The sequence below is a fragment of the Falco punctatus genome (genome assembly GCF_963210335.1).
Source record: "Falco punctatus genome assembly, chromosome: 6".
Lineage (NCBI taxonomy): Eukaryota > Metazoa > Chordata > Aves > Falconiformes > Falconidae > Falco > Falco punctatus.
The window spans coordinates 91,250,704-91,268,397 of record NC_137585.1 but is presented as its reverse complement, the minus strand read 5'-3'; the positions used below and the strand labels follow the sequence as shown (position 1 = coordinate 91,268,397).

The 17,694-nt window shown below is 44.1% G+C and overlaps 1 protein-coding gene across 1 annotated transcript in view; it reads left to right on the top strand.

The window, feature by feature from the left end:
• Positions 1-81: 81 nt before the first annotated feature.
• SLC2A13 (solute carrier family 2 member 13) overlaps positions 82-17,694 on the top strand; it is a 164,743-nt gene continuing 147,130 nt past the window's right edge. The window contains exon 1 of the mRNA XM_080391754.1: positions 82-875. Within this exon, the coding sequence (XP_080247880.1) occupies positions 323-875 (553 nt within the window). The 5' untranslated portion in view covers positions 82-322. The remainder of the gene's footprint in view (positions 876-17,694) is intronic.

Here is a 17,694-nt window from a genome sequence, read left to right as displayed (position 1 = left end):
GCGGGGGTGATCGGTCCCGCCCCCTGGCGTCCGGCGCCGTCCCCGCCCGCCTCCGCCTCCAGCTCCGCCTGGCGCTGGGAGCGGCGGCCGCGGCGGGCAACTTCCCCTCAAGTCTGTCCGGTGGCGTGCGGGGGGGACTATGCGACCCGGCTGAGCGCGGCCCGAGACGGGCGGGCGGGGCGAGGACAGGCGGCGCCAGCAGCAGCAGCAGCAACAGCAGCGGCAGCCGCCGCTCCGCCGCCGTAGCCAGAGTCGCCCGGCAGCCGCCCGCCTCAGCCGCCTGCCCTCCCCCGGCTGGGGCAGGAGCTGCCGCGGCCGTCCCATGTCCCGCAAGGCCAGCGACAATGTGGAGTACACGCTGCGGAGCCTGAGCAACCTGATGGGCGAGAAGCGGCGGCGGCAGGCGGACGGGTCCGCCGGCTCGGGCGCGGCGGCGGCGGCGGGCGAGAGGAGCCTCATCGCCGCCGAGTCGTGCTCAAGCCTCAACAGCGCGGCGTCGGGCGGCGAGCTGGAGCGGGCGGCGCGGCGGCAGTTCCAGCAGGACGAGACCCCCGGCTTCGTCTACGTGGTGTCGGTCTTCTCCGCCCTGGGGGGCTTCCTCTTCGGCTACGACACCGGCGTGGTGTCGGGGGCCCTGCTGCTCCTCAAGAGAGAGCTCAACCTGGACGCCCTCTGGCAGGAGCTGCTCGTCTCCAGCACGGTGGGCGCCGCTGCCCTCTCCGCCCTGGCCGGCGGCGTCCTCAACGGGCTGTGCGGCCGGCGGCCCTGCATCCTGCTGGCCAGCGGCCTCTTCACGGCGGGGGCCGGCGTGCTGGCCGCCGCCCGCGACAAGGAGACCCTGCTGGGGGGACGCGTGGTGGTGGGGCTCGGCATCGGTGAGTGCCGCGCCGCGCTGCCCCGCCGGGCTCCCCTCCCGGCTGCTGCAGCCCCGGCCCCGGGGGGACCCCGGCTCTTGCCCCGGCGGGGGAGAAAGCCGCCCCCGGGGGCGGGTTTAGCCCGAGCCTGAAAGCGCGTCCGCGGCCCCTTTCCGTCGGGCAGCCCGCAGGCGGGAGGCGGGCGCCGGCCCCGGGGTCAAGTGCCTGGCTGCTGTCGAGGGAAAGGCGTAACCGAGCGGCGTCGGGAGAGGGGTCCGCTGGCGCCGTGGGGAGCGGGCGGGCTTGCCTGCCTCTCCGGCTCCCCGCGGGCGCTGCAGTGCCGGCCCGCCCGGGCAGCGCTGGCTGGTGGCCGTGCGGGGGGAGCGGGCTCACGGCCTTCCTGTGAATGCGCCTTCAGGGTGGGCTCGCGGTGTCGACAGCCCGCAGGGTACGCACGGCGTTGGGAGGGGGTTCTGGGAGCTCAGGAGCCGGGAGGGGATCGTGCCCGTCTTCCTGAACTGTAAATAACTCTCTCCTGCTTCCTTGCACAGCTTTGCTTTCACTGGGCCCGAAAGGAATGCTTTCGGGACAAAATAAGGTAGTAACCTCTCTGGTCAAATGCGATGAGGCTTGCTTTGGGTTTCATTAATAGCCTCCTGCAGAACTGAACGGGAATTACTGCTCATAAGCTGCCTTCCTATATGTGTTGCATACCTTGCGAACGGTAGGTTGTGGTAAAACTTTATAGTTGTCCCAAAGAACACGAAGTGATGAGGAACGGTTCCTCTAACCTTTGAGACTAGTTTCGGTGCCAACTGTATCCCAGATATCCCCAGAATTTTGGTTGCTCTTCAGCTGCCATCTGTCAGATAGTAACGAGTTATACCCATCGTCCAGGATAGGCTGTATGAGGTTATTCAGAGTCCTTGGACCACAGTATCTATAAAGAAAAAAGGAAAGAAAGAAGAAAAGGCAAATATTTCTTAATAGAATCTTGCAACCCTTCCTTTCTAAAAGCATGAGGACAAACTGAGAATTAGATTTGTTTTCCTCTACGTAGCAAAGTTCTATTTCTTAGCCATTGAATAATTTTTTGAATTCTCTGGCTTGTTTTAGACACGCTTGCTGTGATGCAATTCGTGGTCTTATTAAGGAAAAAAAGTTAGTGAGTCACAGTAAGGGCTGTCGGAGATAAAAATTGACTCCATCCTTGAAAGAGCTTACGCTGGTTTTCCTGTACAGTAAGGGACATCTTTTTCAGGTTGCTGTTTTCCTATGTCGAGTTGGGTGGGTTTTTCCTAATTTTTAAATGCTACCTCTCTGCGTTTATTTTTTTTTTTCAATCAAGACTTCAGCCTGCAGAATGTTGATAACATTTGTTACTATGTTTAGAAGGGAAGAAAACTTAAATTTGACTATAAAGCGACAGAAGAAGTATTTTGATGGCAATATGTAGTACTTATGTTTAGTGGTAGATACTAAAAATATCAAATTTGACGTCGTCTTGTGTTTGTAAAGCTTCTCATGTTCCTTGTTGACCATAATTGGTTACATCAACAACTTCAGGGGGAAGAGAGAGGAAAGGGGTGGCTGGCTTGACTCTTGTGCATGTGTTGTCTTGTAGAGAGATACATAAGCACACTGGAATTGTCTTACGGTGGTGAAAATAAACGACACTGGCATTGTTGGTGGGATATGAGACTTGGGATTTAGTAATATGTAAGCCACAGAAATGGAAATCGGGTGCTGGGGGTAGTTCTTTTGTACAGCTGTAGATCTCTTGTGTAGTCTGGGGAGGGAGATCTCTCTTTGGCCTCTTTCCGCATCAGGGACAGGGATGGTGGTTCTGCTGAGGCTCTGGAGGGCTGAAGTAAGGATGGAGAAATGTTCTGAGGATTTTAGAGTACAAAGCCACTGACTCACATTTTAAAAATAGGGTATTTTCTCCTTTTTATCAAAGGTTGCTGCTCTTTATGTGATGGAGCTTATGGCCAGAAACAAAGCATTACCTTAAAATACTGTGACTGAAGCATCACAAGAGACTCCAAGGATTGCAGAATCCAGTCCTAACAAGGTTTATTTTACAAAGGAAAAAGATGATGTGGTTCAAAACTATTCTCATACACCAAACTGTAACAAAGTCTGCATTAAATCCCCCACCAGAGGGAGCCTAGATAATTCTATGAAGGCATTAGAAATTGGTGGAACTTTTAACCAGTTTCTTCCCTTTCTTCTCTTGGAGCCCTCTGACTGTCATTTTGCTGCCCACAGTGAGCAAGAACTTCTAGCACTGGTGTAAGGAGGTCGTTCGGTAAAGTGATGCTTCAGTGACAGTGTGAACTGCTGAAATGTAAAGGTGCAATGGCATAGTGTTATAAAATGCTTTTCTATCTGCAAACCAATAAAAAATTCTTTAACTGTGTATAATTTTATACACCTTTGAGGTCTTTTCCCCGTAGCTCTCTGCCAATTGCACATCAAGAGATCTGCTCCAGAAATATGTTTGCTTGCATTTAATAAATGAATTACCATGTTAATGGGCGGTACTGTGGTGCTGTGAAAGCAGATGCAGTGGTGGTTAGCTATGGGATTTCATTCCGCCCTCGCTGGTACGGGGTGGATCTGTGTTAATTGTGTCTGTGTGAGAAAAATGGCCAGTTTTCTTGTGACTCTGATTTATAAAGGGCTACAATTAAACTTTCAGGGATGAAACCCACCAGATATATGCTGAAATGACGAACATCTCTTGCTTATCTGTTTTGTCCCTTTCTTATCATTTTCCATAGAGCTGTTTTGAGATGGAAAAACTCTCCTTTTCTCCTCAGCAATTACAGAAGGAGGTGTTTCTGGACAATAAAGACCACCTCTCCAGCATAAGCCCAAGTCCTCTTTTACTGCAAATGTTGAACGGATTTTTATAGTTGGAAACAGTTATGTTCCTCTTTTCCTCCCTCCCCCCCCCCCAGTGTAAGTACAAAATATAGGGAACGCGAAAAAAGGGAAACCACGTTCAGCATGAGCTTAGAATATGCTTAGATGTTTTCAGGTCTGATTTTCTAAATACGTAGTTCATGACAACTTCAGACAGAACAGCTTAAGAACAAGGTTATGGCCATTGTTCCTTCCCCCACGCCTGCCCCTTCCCGAGCAGCTCTGATGTCCCTGGCTCTTTCGGAATTTGGCTGAGCCTGATGTCAGGAATGCAACACTTGGAAAGATATTCATTACAGCAAATATGGGCAAAATTCAGACGTTTAGGAAATTGGATTGCATGCGCTCGGTAGCGCTTTGTATGAGCTTAGCTTGGAAGAATGTCATTGGTACAAAGCACGTTTGGATCTTTTGTATCTGGTAATGCTAAAGGCCTTAGCTTGTTGCTGAAGGGTGATCAACCACATTTGGTCCAGGACTGAGGGTCAGCATAGGTTTGCCTTGTGTTGGCTGCTGTAGTCTTCCCTTGGCTCATCTTTGGTCTGTCATACCCAAGCCTGAGCACAGGCCAGAACTGAACCACCGAAGGCCTGAGCTAGGCACGGCTGTAGATGAGAGCTAATTCTGCTGAAAACCTGCTGCCATGAGAAGGGAGGTGGAGAGTGAGCATAGAGTAGACACTGGGACTAATCTAATAGAGACTAGAAAGGATAATAATAAATAGCTGTTTGCAAAGTCACTTATTTTTTAGACTGTAATCAGTCAATGTCCTAATTTTACAATCACTTTGTTGTCTGAACCCATTGGCTGGATGTGCTTCAATAGCTCACCAGTCTGCTATGGGAGCAGTTTATCCTTCGGCCATCTGAGGATGCTGAAGTTTTTAAGCCCGCAGGTGATGTACATGGGTGTTGGCATGATGTTTCAGGTGGTGTGCTGTTCAGATTACTTTTTCAAGAAAATTTTATGTACCAGCTGTGCAAGGAAAGCTGTTTGAGCTATGCAGGGTTCAGGAAGTGACAGAATTAAGCTTGCTCGCGCAGTTGATATCTTAATGTACAGTTATTATGTGGATGATTAGATTATCCTGTTTTGTTCAGCGTGCAGAATAGATGGTGCTCAAATAACGATCAGGTCTTCAGTGTTTTGTTTTCTTGCTCAGTGTGTGGCTTAGGTGTTACTTAATGTGCACGCTACCCAAGCCCTTGTGAAAGCAGAGTTACTTCTTAGGACTGCTGTGTGTGCATGCACTCTGTTGCTAGGTCTGCAATGCAAAGGAAACCTGACTGGTTAGGTGCCTTGTCTTCTCTCTGACCCCCGTCTTTGCTGGTACGTGATGTATCTTCACAGTGTGAGCCTACTGTCAGTGCTTGCTTTGTACTCAAAATGTCTGTAGTGGTTTTGTTGTTTGTTTTTTTTTTTTTAAAGGCTGTATTTGAAAGTGGTGTATGTAGTGTTCCTGGTAGCATCTTTTTACTGCATATGTAGGTCTTATTCTGAGCAGAGGAAACAAGATTGTATACAGAATTAGGCAGGAGTGAAAAGCGCTGGCATATGGTTTCAGGATCCCCTGGTGGGACTGGCTTCTACTGACAGTAAGGTCCAGCAGCAAATAATAAAAGTAACCAAATTTGCCCAAAGGACTTGCATCATGTAGCATCAGCTCTGTATTATCTTTACAGTGGTTAAGTAAAGGTCCACCGTATCAGCTGGACTACCATGTATGCTGTGAAAATATTGGAAAATAACTGGCAAGACCTGTTGTTTACTAAAGATGAGGATGCGTGTGCTGGGTTTTTTTTTGTTTGTTTTAGTGTACTGTGGAGCTTTTTCAGGTGCTGTGTATTATCTTGGAAAAAACTCCAGATTAATCTCCTCTTCCCCAACATCCCATGGGAGGCTCTGAAGCTTCAGTCTGTTTTTATAAATGAGTGTCCAATAGATCTTTTTAAAGGAGTTTACAGCTTAGTGCATTTTGGAGGTGAAAGTCACTGTCGGCCCCCAAATATGCTGTGCTGCTTCTGGCAGATGCTTGTAATTTTCAATCCAGAGATTCAAGGCTGTTGTTTCCTCCAGAGGCAGTGGTTTGTTAGTATAAGCTTGCAGTAGAGATGGAGGGGACCGAAGAGACAAATAGCTACATGGTTGGAATTGACTCTTGTACTGCCACTGACCAGAGATGCTCACCCAAGTTTCTAGGATTTATAGCTACTGACATTCCTGTGTTCATTTGGGGTTGGATCTCTGCATTTTAAGAGCTTAATCTGTTCTTGTGCAGAAGCAGCTGAGAGGCTATGTTAGCTTCTGACTGGAGCTGCGATCTTGCAGGGTACTGGGAGTACATTAAGATGAAAAGCATTATCTTTTGAAGTCCTCTGATTTTTGTGTGCATTGGACAGGATACAGAGTGCTATGCTCAGTTCACCGTCATATCAACAAGCACTAACTCTGTTACTGTTTTGTCTGATGGTGTAATATCAAAAGATCAGCAATTTATACAAAAATATTGCTGCCTTTGGCAAATATTTAGTGACCGTTTCAGAACAGTGTTAAGTATTAAGCACACATGGTTATATCTAAGAGAATTTTTGGACATTTGATTCTTCTGGAAACTGTGTAAGTCATAAGGGTGGTGTTTTGTTTCGGGCATTTTGCTGCTGCTGCTGTTGTTTAAAAAATAATCCCATAGCTCATAAAACTTGAAATTTATTTTCTGTCTCCAAAACATGGGAATCTTATCTTTTTCCCTGTACTTGGTCAAACTGTTCTATCAAAACATAATTCCTGTTATATTTGAAGTATTTTATTTCATCTTGGAAAAAATACAATGTACCCAGTTCATATGTGATGTAAAATCGAAATTTGTATGGTCCTCCTACTCCATATAAAAAAGGCAGCTTGAAGGAAGCTTGCAGTGTTAAGCACAAGTGGTTTCTTACCTATTTTGAAAAATTGATGTGGGCACCATAGGTGGGCTTATTTTCCAAATGCTTTGTTTGCTACAGGAACAAGAGCCCAGTGGCATCCTCTTACCACAATGTTAAAGTCAGTAAATCATTCAGCTGGAGCTCTTGGATTTGAGTGACTTAAGCTGAAGCTTGTACCAGACCCATCCACGGAGGCATAAGGCAGGACATCTGAGGACAGTCCAAGCAGCAGATTCAGAGCGCTAGCTACCATCTTCTGCTGTGCACTGTCAGAATATGCGCTCAGTTTTTATTCGGAACATACTATATATATACTTTGCCAATTGTATCCTGATAAGCAATTAAAAAAGTAAAACCACTGAAAGGAAGACGCTCAAAAGAAGGAGTTTTCTAATTGTGCTTTTTCCTTATCTTAGTAGTCAAGATAATTAATTGTAGCAGGTCTATGCTCTTTAGTGGGTTTTTATAGAATGCATTGTATTTCGAAAGACATTAATTTCTTTTAAAATGTAGTCTTTTAGGAATCGTAGGGATTATTCCGTGAAAGTATGGTAAGCTTTTGGGTTGCATATCCTATGGAAGTCCTCAAAATCTATGATTTCTACTTAAGGTGGATGGACTCAAACTGGACAACTGTGGCTCTGTTTCATGCTGGTGCCACAGAAGTATAATGGCCCTGAGGGATAGCTTTGTCTGCAGGGTTGTTTTATGGGTCTTCACTGGTGAAGTATAGAGGTTTTGCATCTGACCTGTACAGTCAGTATTACTGGTGTGAAGCTTGTGAAGAGGCTGGGTTGGTTGGTAGAGTCATTGCAGCTGCTGAAAGCCTAAAACCAGTGACTGCTGAAAATCAGGGGAGCAGAGGTCTTCCTTTGGTTTCTTTCTGCAATGATTATGCCTGGAACAAATAGCAAGAGAAGCAGTTATTAACTATGTTGTAAAGATCTAGCTCAGCGTAGCTTTGGATGAGTGTGTAGTCATTTCACTACCTTAGCTAAACTATCTTTCTGTAGGCCCTGTGATACAATTTGAATGCAAAACCTTCTAAAAGGTGTTTTGCTTATGGTAATTGAAGAAAGGAAGCTTTAAAAAACACGTGTTCCTGTTCCTTCCACTTTTGATCCTCCTCTGTTTTGTTGGAGGTTTTAGACGTGTGGTTTTATTAAAGATTTATTCAAAGCAAATGCCAGTCTGAAGTTGAATTTTTCGTAGGTGGTTTCCCATTTTAGCTGTTTATATACCCAGTCACTGAAGTTGCATTTCTTAGCTCGGAAACTCTGTCCTTTCTTCCTTTACAAATGCCTCTCAGATGTGCTGCCTGTGGATGAAATGTCATGCTGTGACCTCGGACCCCCCCCCACGTCTGGCTGGCTGTGGATAGGCCATGGCATGCTTTCAGCCATGGTGTTAGCAAATGTATTTCTGCCTCCTGCTTGGTTTGGTCTCTTAGTTGGCTAACTAGCAAGGGTACCTGCCTCTTCTACAGTTGTGCATGGACTTCTTTCTTATGTTCCTTTCAGGCAGCCAATCCTTGTTTGAATTGCCCTAGGGATTGCTCCTGGGTTGACTTTCCTGGGAGTTAAGCATCTCTTTGTGTGGCTGTTGTGTTAGTGGGCTCAGGTACTGAAGCAGTTACATGGCTGTAAAAAAAAAAAAAAAAAAAAAAAAAAGGTGTATGTTTATTGATACGTGCAACTCTTTGCCTTGGGCTTCCCCTTTAGTTGTCCCTCAGGGATTGTCTTCTCCCTCCCCTGGAGATGTATCTTCCAGTTATGCATATTCAGGATCTGTCACCCCACCATCTCTACTTGAATTTTTCTTCCCTTCTCCCTGATTTTTCCGGTGTAATTCAGCAAGAGAGCAGTTCTTTGAAGGAGGTTTGCCCTCTGTGGCTAATCTGAAAGCCTTCTTGGCTCTCATTAGAGCTGACTTTTTCAAGAAGCACCTGGCACCGACCTCGGGACTGGTCCTTTGCTAGGGAGCGTTTTACATCAACAGGCACATTCTACTTCTGTTCCTGAATGATGAGGCAATTTCAAGGCAAAAAAAAAAACGTTTCCAGGCAATGTGGAAAATGCCAGTGTTATCTGATGTTTTTAGTACATGGGCTGACAGGCATTCTGTGACACTGAATGGTCTTCAGGGAGAAGCGGGCTTTCTGTGGGAGGCAGTTGCTTCAGCCCTCAAATCTAGAACTTTCTGGTCTCTTTTTGACACTGTTTTTGGGAGGGTCTGAGTTTTCACAGGTTTCCTGCTGTGCCAACTGGTAGCATTGAGGAGCACTCTAATCTAATCAACAGCCAGCCAAGCACATGCAGCTGCGCGCTCAGTTGTCTCTGAGGCAGTAATGAGGTGTTTGTTGATACCCAGAGGATAGACACAGAACCAGAAGATGCCAGAAATGGTGGAGGACTTGCTGTGTAAAAAAAAATGTATCCAAAATTAGATTCACCTGGCAAATGCCCATCTTTTCACAGTCTAGACAAAATTAGGTAGCTTTAGAAACCTATACCCTAAGTGGGAGCCTGAAGGCAAGAATTTTCCAGCCTTTTCCCAGAAATGGGAGTTTCTGCAGGCTAATATTTTCTGTCTTGGATAGAAGCAAGGAGTAACAGCCCTTCTGTTTCCCATTTCTTTTGGTCAGGAGCCTCATGAGCATGGTTTTCTCCACTGTTGCTTCCCTTGCAAGTTTTCAGGGAAGCAAAACCAATAATTGTAGTTTTAATGTGCCTATGGGTGTAATAATTTTGGGAAAAGAAGATTATTTTCCAGCGTCTGGAAGGAAGTATTAGGGATGTCTTTGTGTTTAGCCACAGTACTTCTACTTTCCTGTCACACTCTGGAAACCCAAGAGAATGCATTCCAAGTTGGAGAGAGAAGGAGAACTTGCCTGGTGTTACACACATTTTATTGCCTGTGCTGTGGGGCTTGTGGTCTTGCAAATTGGGAACATGTTCCAGGGAGTGCTGCTTGGAGAAAAACATTTACTGAAGTGATCACTGGCATATGCTAAAGGAAGGTGGTCTTTAATTTCTGATTGCTTATAAGAAATTCTCTCCTATTCCTTCTCTCAAATACTTGTTTTGTGCCAGAACAACATAGAAACCCAACAAAGCCTTGAACAATCTACTATGCTTAGTAATGTCTGATAGTTTTCCAGGTGTATTTTTGTAGTTTTAGCACTGCTACTCTTGGTTTACCAAATAAGAACTTTGAACTTAGGCCTACTTGAGGTCAGCAGCGATTTGAAATTCAAATCCATCTTGAACTGATTGCACCCTTAATGAATAGATGGATGTAGGATTTTTGGGTTGGTTTTTGTTTTTTTTTTTTTTCCCCACCAGTCTGTTGTTCCTTTCTGACTGTCATCTTTTCTTCATGCTGACACAGTCATAAAAACATGAAAGTGACCTTAAGTGTCATTAAATGACTTTGTGTTGTTATGGCTCATATATTACTATCGGAGAAGTGCCATCATTCCTAAGCTATTGATCCCATTTATTATAATAAAAAAAAAGTTAGGTTTTGGTAGTGTTTGAAAACAATAGTAGTAATCTTGATTCATGTCCTGCTCTGAACTGCCTTCTGCAGTTCAGCCAGGTCCTGCTGTAGCACGTGTCCACTTGCAGGGGTGAGGGAGGAGCAGAGCTCCAGGTGTTCCTCCTTTTCCCTAGCACAGCACCAGAGCAGAGTGCTGTGCCCAGAGGAGCAGGAAGGGAGAAGGAGCAGGAGTGCCCCGCTATGCAGTTCAGCCTCCAAAGCGACACCCGACCAGCTGGTGGAAACAAGGAGCACCTGTTCCTGTCTTTCCGTCTTTCCTTCCATGAATTACCATTGATTCTTATCCAGAGCATCTAATAGTACTACAATGCTTGATAGTCATTTGTGATTCTGTGGGGTTTTTTTTAACCAATACTGTGAAAGATTCAAACGGTGTATGGCCCATTACTTTTTTACAGCTCTAATCCTGGAGGAATTGGCAGTACTTAACCTGGGGAAAATACGGTTGTTGATTTACTGTCTCTTCAGCTGAATATTCAGAAATGGATAGGCAGTAATTTCTTTAAGGCAGAGTTAGTTGTCTTTAGCCTCAGGATCATCTAACTTCTGAGCATGTTGCAGTTTTCTCTTGTGTTGCTGAACTGGCAATTGTAGCATAGGCTTCACATTCTGCCATTCAACAGCAAAAACTGTCAGAGAATTATTGAAGAATTAAAGGTGCCCAGCAAGAGCTGGAAGCAAAAGTTGTGTATTGAAGCGAATATATATCCTTAATAAATTACTTATTCCTGAGCTTTTTGTAGGAAAAGGGGTAGATAACTAAATATATTGATGAAAGCTATGACGGCTGGAGCAACTTCAGAAGTCCATAAAGATAACTAAAGCACAGAGCCTACAGGAGGTGTTGTAGGCAGGGAATGTTTTTTCTGCCTGTTTGAGCACCTGACTGGAGCACAGTTGGAAACAAGGAGAGTTGGGAGCCTGAGTTCTGATATAGTTGATGGAGGATGGTATATCAGGATCCCAAAGTCAGATGCCTTGAGTCGGAGCTAGTACTTGTCTGGAATCTTCTTGTCCAATGTGTGATAGTAGGAGAAAACCACTGCTGCTTAGAGTATTTTTTGTGTGATTTAAGGTTTAGGTCAATGTGCCGTATTTCTCGTTCCTAGCTGTATTAGGACTTACTTTGTCTGTTATTTTGAACTTATTTTTCTGTTTGTAGCTGTCCACCTAGGAAGTTTTGTTTAATCTGTGAAGTTAAGGAGGTAAAATTGAAGGGATTTGTGGCTAAGTGCTTGTTCTCTTTATTCGGTTAGTTGATTTTTTAGGATTGTTGGTTGGAGCTATGATTGATCCTGGGGGGAGTCTAACATCTGAGAAAGGCAGTGTGGTAATAGATGAACTAGAACACAGTGAGCATGGAGGAAGTACTGGTTAAGACTAAACCTGTGTGTACGTTAAGCATGCACTTCAGCAAATGTTTGCATATAAGTGACCTTTTTTTGTTTGTTCATGGGTCCTTGATTCTTGGACTGTTGAGGTCATAGTAGCTATGTGAGCACAGGAACGGGGAATCTGCCTGAGGGGAAAAGGTAAATCTGGTTTTATTCACTGTGGAGTTCAGCTAAGTCTTTTGACTTGTAGACTCCCTGCTCCTGCATTAATCGTAGGCTCTGCTGACGTCACTAGTCCGATTCATATCGGAACAGGTTGGAAATCCAGAGCCACCTGGGCAACTTCAGGATCTTGAAAAAAGGGGTGGAAAAGACTAAATGTCCTGCATAGGCATTCATGATGTTTTAGCCCAGGAATTAAATCACTGTGGTAGTATTTCGAGCTGAATGCTAGGGTCTGGTTTTGCATTGTATGTAGTTCTTGGGTAGAAGGAGAAATAAGGCATGGGATGTATATCCTTTCTCTTTTAATGATTGACTGGGAAGTTCCTAGAAAAAAATATTGGTGCATATAGCAGGAATCTGGGCACACATTGAGTAGAGCATTACACAAATAATGTCAACTTCTCTTTTAGTGAGTGGGAATGTACTTTACTAAATTCTTCAAAAGCTTGGACGGGAAGGTACTATTTATCTTGAAATCTAACTTTGGGCCAGGCCCAATTGTTGTCTACACCTGCATGCTCTATGTGATTACCTCTGTACATCTTACTGCCCAGCAGGTTTAGGGCTTCCTTCCTTTCCTGACCTCTGTCTGCAGTTTTACTAGCAAGGGTAAACAAAACACTATCAAGTTCAACAGGGTGTGTGCACTTCCGAAAAAGCTGTTGTTTGAAGGCATAATTTGTATGTCAAGCTCTGTTGTTGTTTTGCTTTCTTTTGTGTCTGCTGATGGTAATTTTAAAGTAAGAAAAGATGCAGCTTGTGTTTTGGCTTTGCTTCTGCATTTCCCCACCTATTTCTGAATCTTCCTTCCTTGGAGTCAAAAGCTGTCTTGTGTCAGTCTCCTGGCCCTCTCCCTGATTCAAAGTTAATTGCTTTGCCTGACACCCAGGTACTATCTGGGCGATTAATTGTGATCCTCTTAGATGTGGAGTGCTCCCTTGCACAGAAGGGTAGTGCTCCGAGCTTATAAACACAGCAGTGCAGAGGTTTTTTCCGCATAGCTCAAGACCATCAGGCCTATCTCTTCTGTAATATCAATTGTACCTTTAGCAAGACTTGAGCCACCTGTGTAGAATAGTTATGTGAGTCTGTTCAGAAGTTAATTCTCAGTAATTTACCCTCTAATGGTGAGACTTCTGAGGGACAGTGTGCGTGTGTTTTCTGGTTTTCTTTACCTAGAATCTTAACCCATTTCTGGCTGGCTTAATAGAGCCTTTGCTCATGTATCTTTCGTCCATGAGTATGGATTTGTGTGTGACTGTTTTAGATGGGTTGCTGAGGCAGAAATTCCTGTGGCTGTGTGTGTGCTGCTTGGGCGAGGCCAAGCCTGGCCTGCCTATCACCCTGCCGTCTCAAGCTTTTGTATTAATTCTGCTTTTCTTCTTAGAGTGTCTTTCCAGGATATGTGAAGTGAAACTGCATGCTAGGTACCATGGGGACTTCTTATGGACCACTTTGTTACAGTCAAACTATTCAGTTTTTCAGTTTGTCTAGGTTCAATGGCTTCTTGTCCCCGAGTTGACCCTGTGAGGTGCTTCATTTGGACTGGGATATAAGGGAAACCATGCTCCTTGCGCTGGTGCAAAGAAGGGGCAACTGGAAGCGTGGGTGCTGAAGTGGCTTATCTGCCACACTTGTCTCTCCTGGCCTGTATAGGTTGGAAAGAATGCCTGATCCAGGCCTCCTAAACAGTTGTGTTGGGAAGTAGGAATCCAGGCATCTGGAGAACTCTGTGTGTGTGGTGTGCAGGAAGAAATGAGTAATGAAATGAAATTACAATAGTGGATATTTTAATTAGGAGTTTGTTTGTATTTTTGTGGTGAGAAAAACTGTGATTGGAGGTGGCTGTGCAAGAGGATACTGTAAACCTGTTGTGCAGTGTGTTAGTAACGTTTCACAGCTGTGCTGTAGACTACAGGAGAAGCTACAAGGAACCGCTTTGGGGTGTGGAGCCGTTATTTCTGCTTTTTAAAATTATATTGAGTGGGATTATGTAGTTCTTGGCTCAATTCTTTCTTCTTCATTGAATTTTTATCAAGTAGGAATGTATGTTTCTTAGCGTAGATAACATGGTCTTGTATGGTTGAACACCTGCACAGAGTAACTAGTTTTCATCTGTGCTGTGGCAATGAGCAAGAGAGAGAACTTTGAGAGGCCTGACTTGGCACTCTCACCAGTTTTAAGCCAGTGTGATTTCACTGATATTACAACAGTGCTAATTTATTTACCTCATGATCTTGATAAACTACTAATTAGTACAGTACTTTACCGGAGGTGTGAATCTGTTCATCAGATAATTGTAGGTTCATATAAAATTAAGTCTGTAAGGTAGATATAGATGTCATACTGAGCTAGAACTGAAATACAACTTCAGACAGATTTTTTAGAGAAGTTTGTAAGTCTTCAGCTGATGTTTGAAGATGACATACATATTTCTTCATAAATGCTTATATTCATCTTCTATGACGTTTTTCTTACAGCAATGCTTGGTTTCTTGCCTAAAGCAAGTGACTCAGTTGTAGTAAAACATAAAAATGACCGTGTGCATACTTCTCAGTCTTGTATATGTTCCCAATGTAGCTGAATCGCATTGAAGCAATGTATGTGTCTCTGCATTTCTATTTGTCATACGTTATCAGCAATAAAATCCATGTATCACTAAGGCAATAATAGGTTGAGAAGTGTTTGGTGTGCTGTGTCTCCTTTTCGCAGTTGCTCTGCATGTTCTTGGTTTGGATTTTCTTTGTCATGCGTTATCAGCCACTAAAATACATATGACCCTGAACCAATAATAGACTGAGAAGTGTCTGGTCTGCTGCATTTCGCTTTCATAATTGCTCTGTGTGTTCTGTACTCTGCAGATTTGTCCTGTTACAGGATCTGCAGCCATCTGTTTTTTAAGGTACAGTAAATTTTGCAAATGCAAATACCAGCTTGGGTTACCTTTCCTAGAAGCTGGAACCCATACAGTTTGCTTGTGTCTGTAGAAGCAATAGTAGCAAGGACACTATTGCAAGAAAAAAACACTATTTAATGCTGATACAGAGAGCTTAGAGACACATAGCCTTGAACTCATCTTGCCACAATGTGAAGTTTCTTGTGTTACGCAGTTTTATAGTCTGAAGTCTGAATTAGAACAAGCCTTATGTTAAAATAAGTTAAATATATGCACATGGTTGTTTGCCATTCAGAAGGCTGTCTAACTTTAAATACTGCAGTAAGAAAATGTCTGTTGTACTGCTGAAAGGCCTGACTTGCACACTGTGTGACCCCGTATGTCTGGGGCATTGTCTTTTGCTAAGTAAACACAAGACCAATCTGTAATTCTTGTTTTGTCACGTCCTGGCCACTTGATCTTGAAGTGACTGTGGGACTTCATGCTTCCATATTTTCCTTGTGGGGCTGATGTTTGCTTACATTTTTGAAAGGTGTTCTTTGACTTATTAAAACAAAATAGTCATAACCTGTTAAGCACTACAGTTTCTCTGAATGGACTTTATACTCTGATTTTCAGTTTCTTGGATAATTTCCTCTTCAGTCAGATCTCTTCTCTCCTCTTCCCCTCCTTGCTGTGTGTAGAGCTTCATCATATGGTATATTGAAGCACTACTCAAAAGATCTGTACATCGTAACAATTAAAAAGCCCTTTAAGAAAGGAGAGCAATGTAAACTGAGAGTGAGCAGAGGATTGTAGATGTGAACTTGACAGTATTTGAAAGGTGGATCATGCAGCACCTGAAGATAACAAGCAATAGACATTTGAGTTGTTCAAAGCACATGCTGCGTTGGAAGCACAGTCTGTGTGAAGTTTTTTTTAGCCGCTACGTTACTGAGGTAGGTCATGAGCATTAAGGAAGGGGGTTCTGCTATTAAGGAGGTAGTCTTTAGTGCAGGGGTCCTCAAACTATGGCCCATGGTCTGGATACGGCCCCCCAGGGTCCTCAATCCAGCCCCCCGTATTTGCAGACCCCCCCCTGCCCCCCCCCCCCCCCCCCCTCGCCAGGGGTTGGGGGGGGAAACCAAGCAGCCGCAGATGACTGCCTGCCACTTCATCCGCGCGCCAGCCCCCTGGTTAAAAAGTTTGAGGACCCCTGCTTTAAGTGGCATTCTGCTGGAATAGAAGGTTCTTCCCAACCTCATCTACATATAAACCTGTCATCAACATGTGTACTTTACAATATAGGGCAAATACTGTGGGTTTATTATTTTATTACTGCGTACAACCATAAATGGTACTAACAAGGCAGGTAGGAGTGGGTAGTCATTTGGACATAGTCACCTATGAGCTGTTTTGTGCTTTGTTGCTGGTTCATAGTATTTTATTAGAAGCTATCACAACTGGTTTATTTCCAACTCACAGTTACTCCATTAGTGCTCGGTTTAATGATTCTTCTCCAGTGGATAATTAATTCTGCCTCCTGATGCTGCCCTCCTGCAGTATTGTCAGCAGTTCCTACCTTTTGTTTTGGGGAATAAGGAAGAGGATGTAGACCAGAGATGTTTAAAAAAAATATAAATAAGAGTAATTCTTTTTATTGTTGAGTGAAAATTCAATTATATGTAGCTAGATTTTACTGTAATTGATGTTTCAATTACATCTTGCTGTATGAAAACTTAATTAAAAGATCAGGTGAAATGTGGCCAGATTATCTGGAAAACCAAGATGGGAGACAGTAATTACTTCATAGTGTTTCTTTGGAAAGAGTGCTGTGAGGATTGGGAGCTCCCTCCCTGCTCTGGTATTCAGATTTTCAGTCAAACGCAAACATAAAAATTGCTTTATAAATTTTCTCTATGGAAGCAGAGTAATGCTGTAAGTGCAGAACTTGCAAAGTTTGTATTTTAGGGAGATCCTGGATTTAGGTGTTTTCCTTGGTGGTAGCTTGTGCATGAATCTTTTTACTTAAAACTGGAACCTGACATGAGAAATGTCATCTCAGTTTGAAAGAGAACATGGCTTCATTTTTAACTGTGAACTTTCCAGTTTTCAGGACAGAATCTGCTTCTTAGTGGGAGCAAATACAAAGGAGTTAAATAAAATTAACAGGAGGCTCTGTAGCACCTGTGCCTCAAGAGTACAAAAAAAGGTGGTGCACTTCAAGGCGGGGGGACAGCAGACTGAAGCAGCAGAGTACTTCATTGCCTGGTTAATCATCTTTATGACTTACAGTGCTTTGTTGCGAGTTGCATAGGGCCAGCCACAGGAAAAACAGGTTTTATCTTAACAAGGATATTTGCTGCATCTGTGTTAATTAGAATGGGACTGTCAGATATGCCATTTTAAATGTCAGCTCTTAATTCTTCTTAATTTTTTTTGGCTTTACTATTCTCTTATTGGATAGGGGTAACAGAGCAGACTCTGGATGAGAGAATCTGTGCAGTGCTCCGAGTTACAGAAAGGCATTTTAGATATCCATCTTTATTTTCTTTTAATCCTTAGGTTGTCTAGAGTTACCAGGGTCTTGTGTCAATTAATGAGATTTACTGAGAACATAACAATGCCCAGCTTTCACTGCAGACTGACGTGGAGCTCTTACTGAATCCTCCCCTGCTAACACGCCTGAAGAACAAAAACAGGGCAGGAAAGTGCTGCCCTGAGGAGGGACCTTGGGAGCTGTGCTCCTGTGATCTGTGGTTCTCGCATCCGTTTGCTCAGAGTACTATTATTAATAAGGAGGTCTGCAAGAGTAAAGCAACCCTGTTAGCAGAATTGCATCTGTAGTTTGGAAGATGGTTGTCCGTTAAAATGTGCTTAGAGGACTGCAAGTTGTCAAAAGCTGAAAGCCATGAGAGCAGCATCTCCCAGGTTTTCCTGGGATCTTCTGTCCTTTACCAGTCTGTTCCCTGAAGGCTTTGAGACTT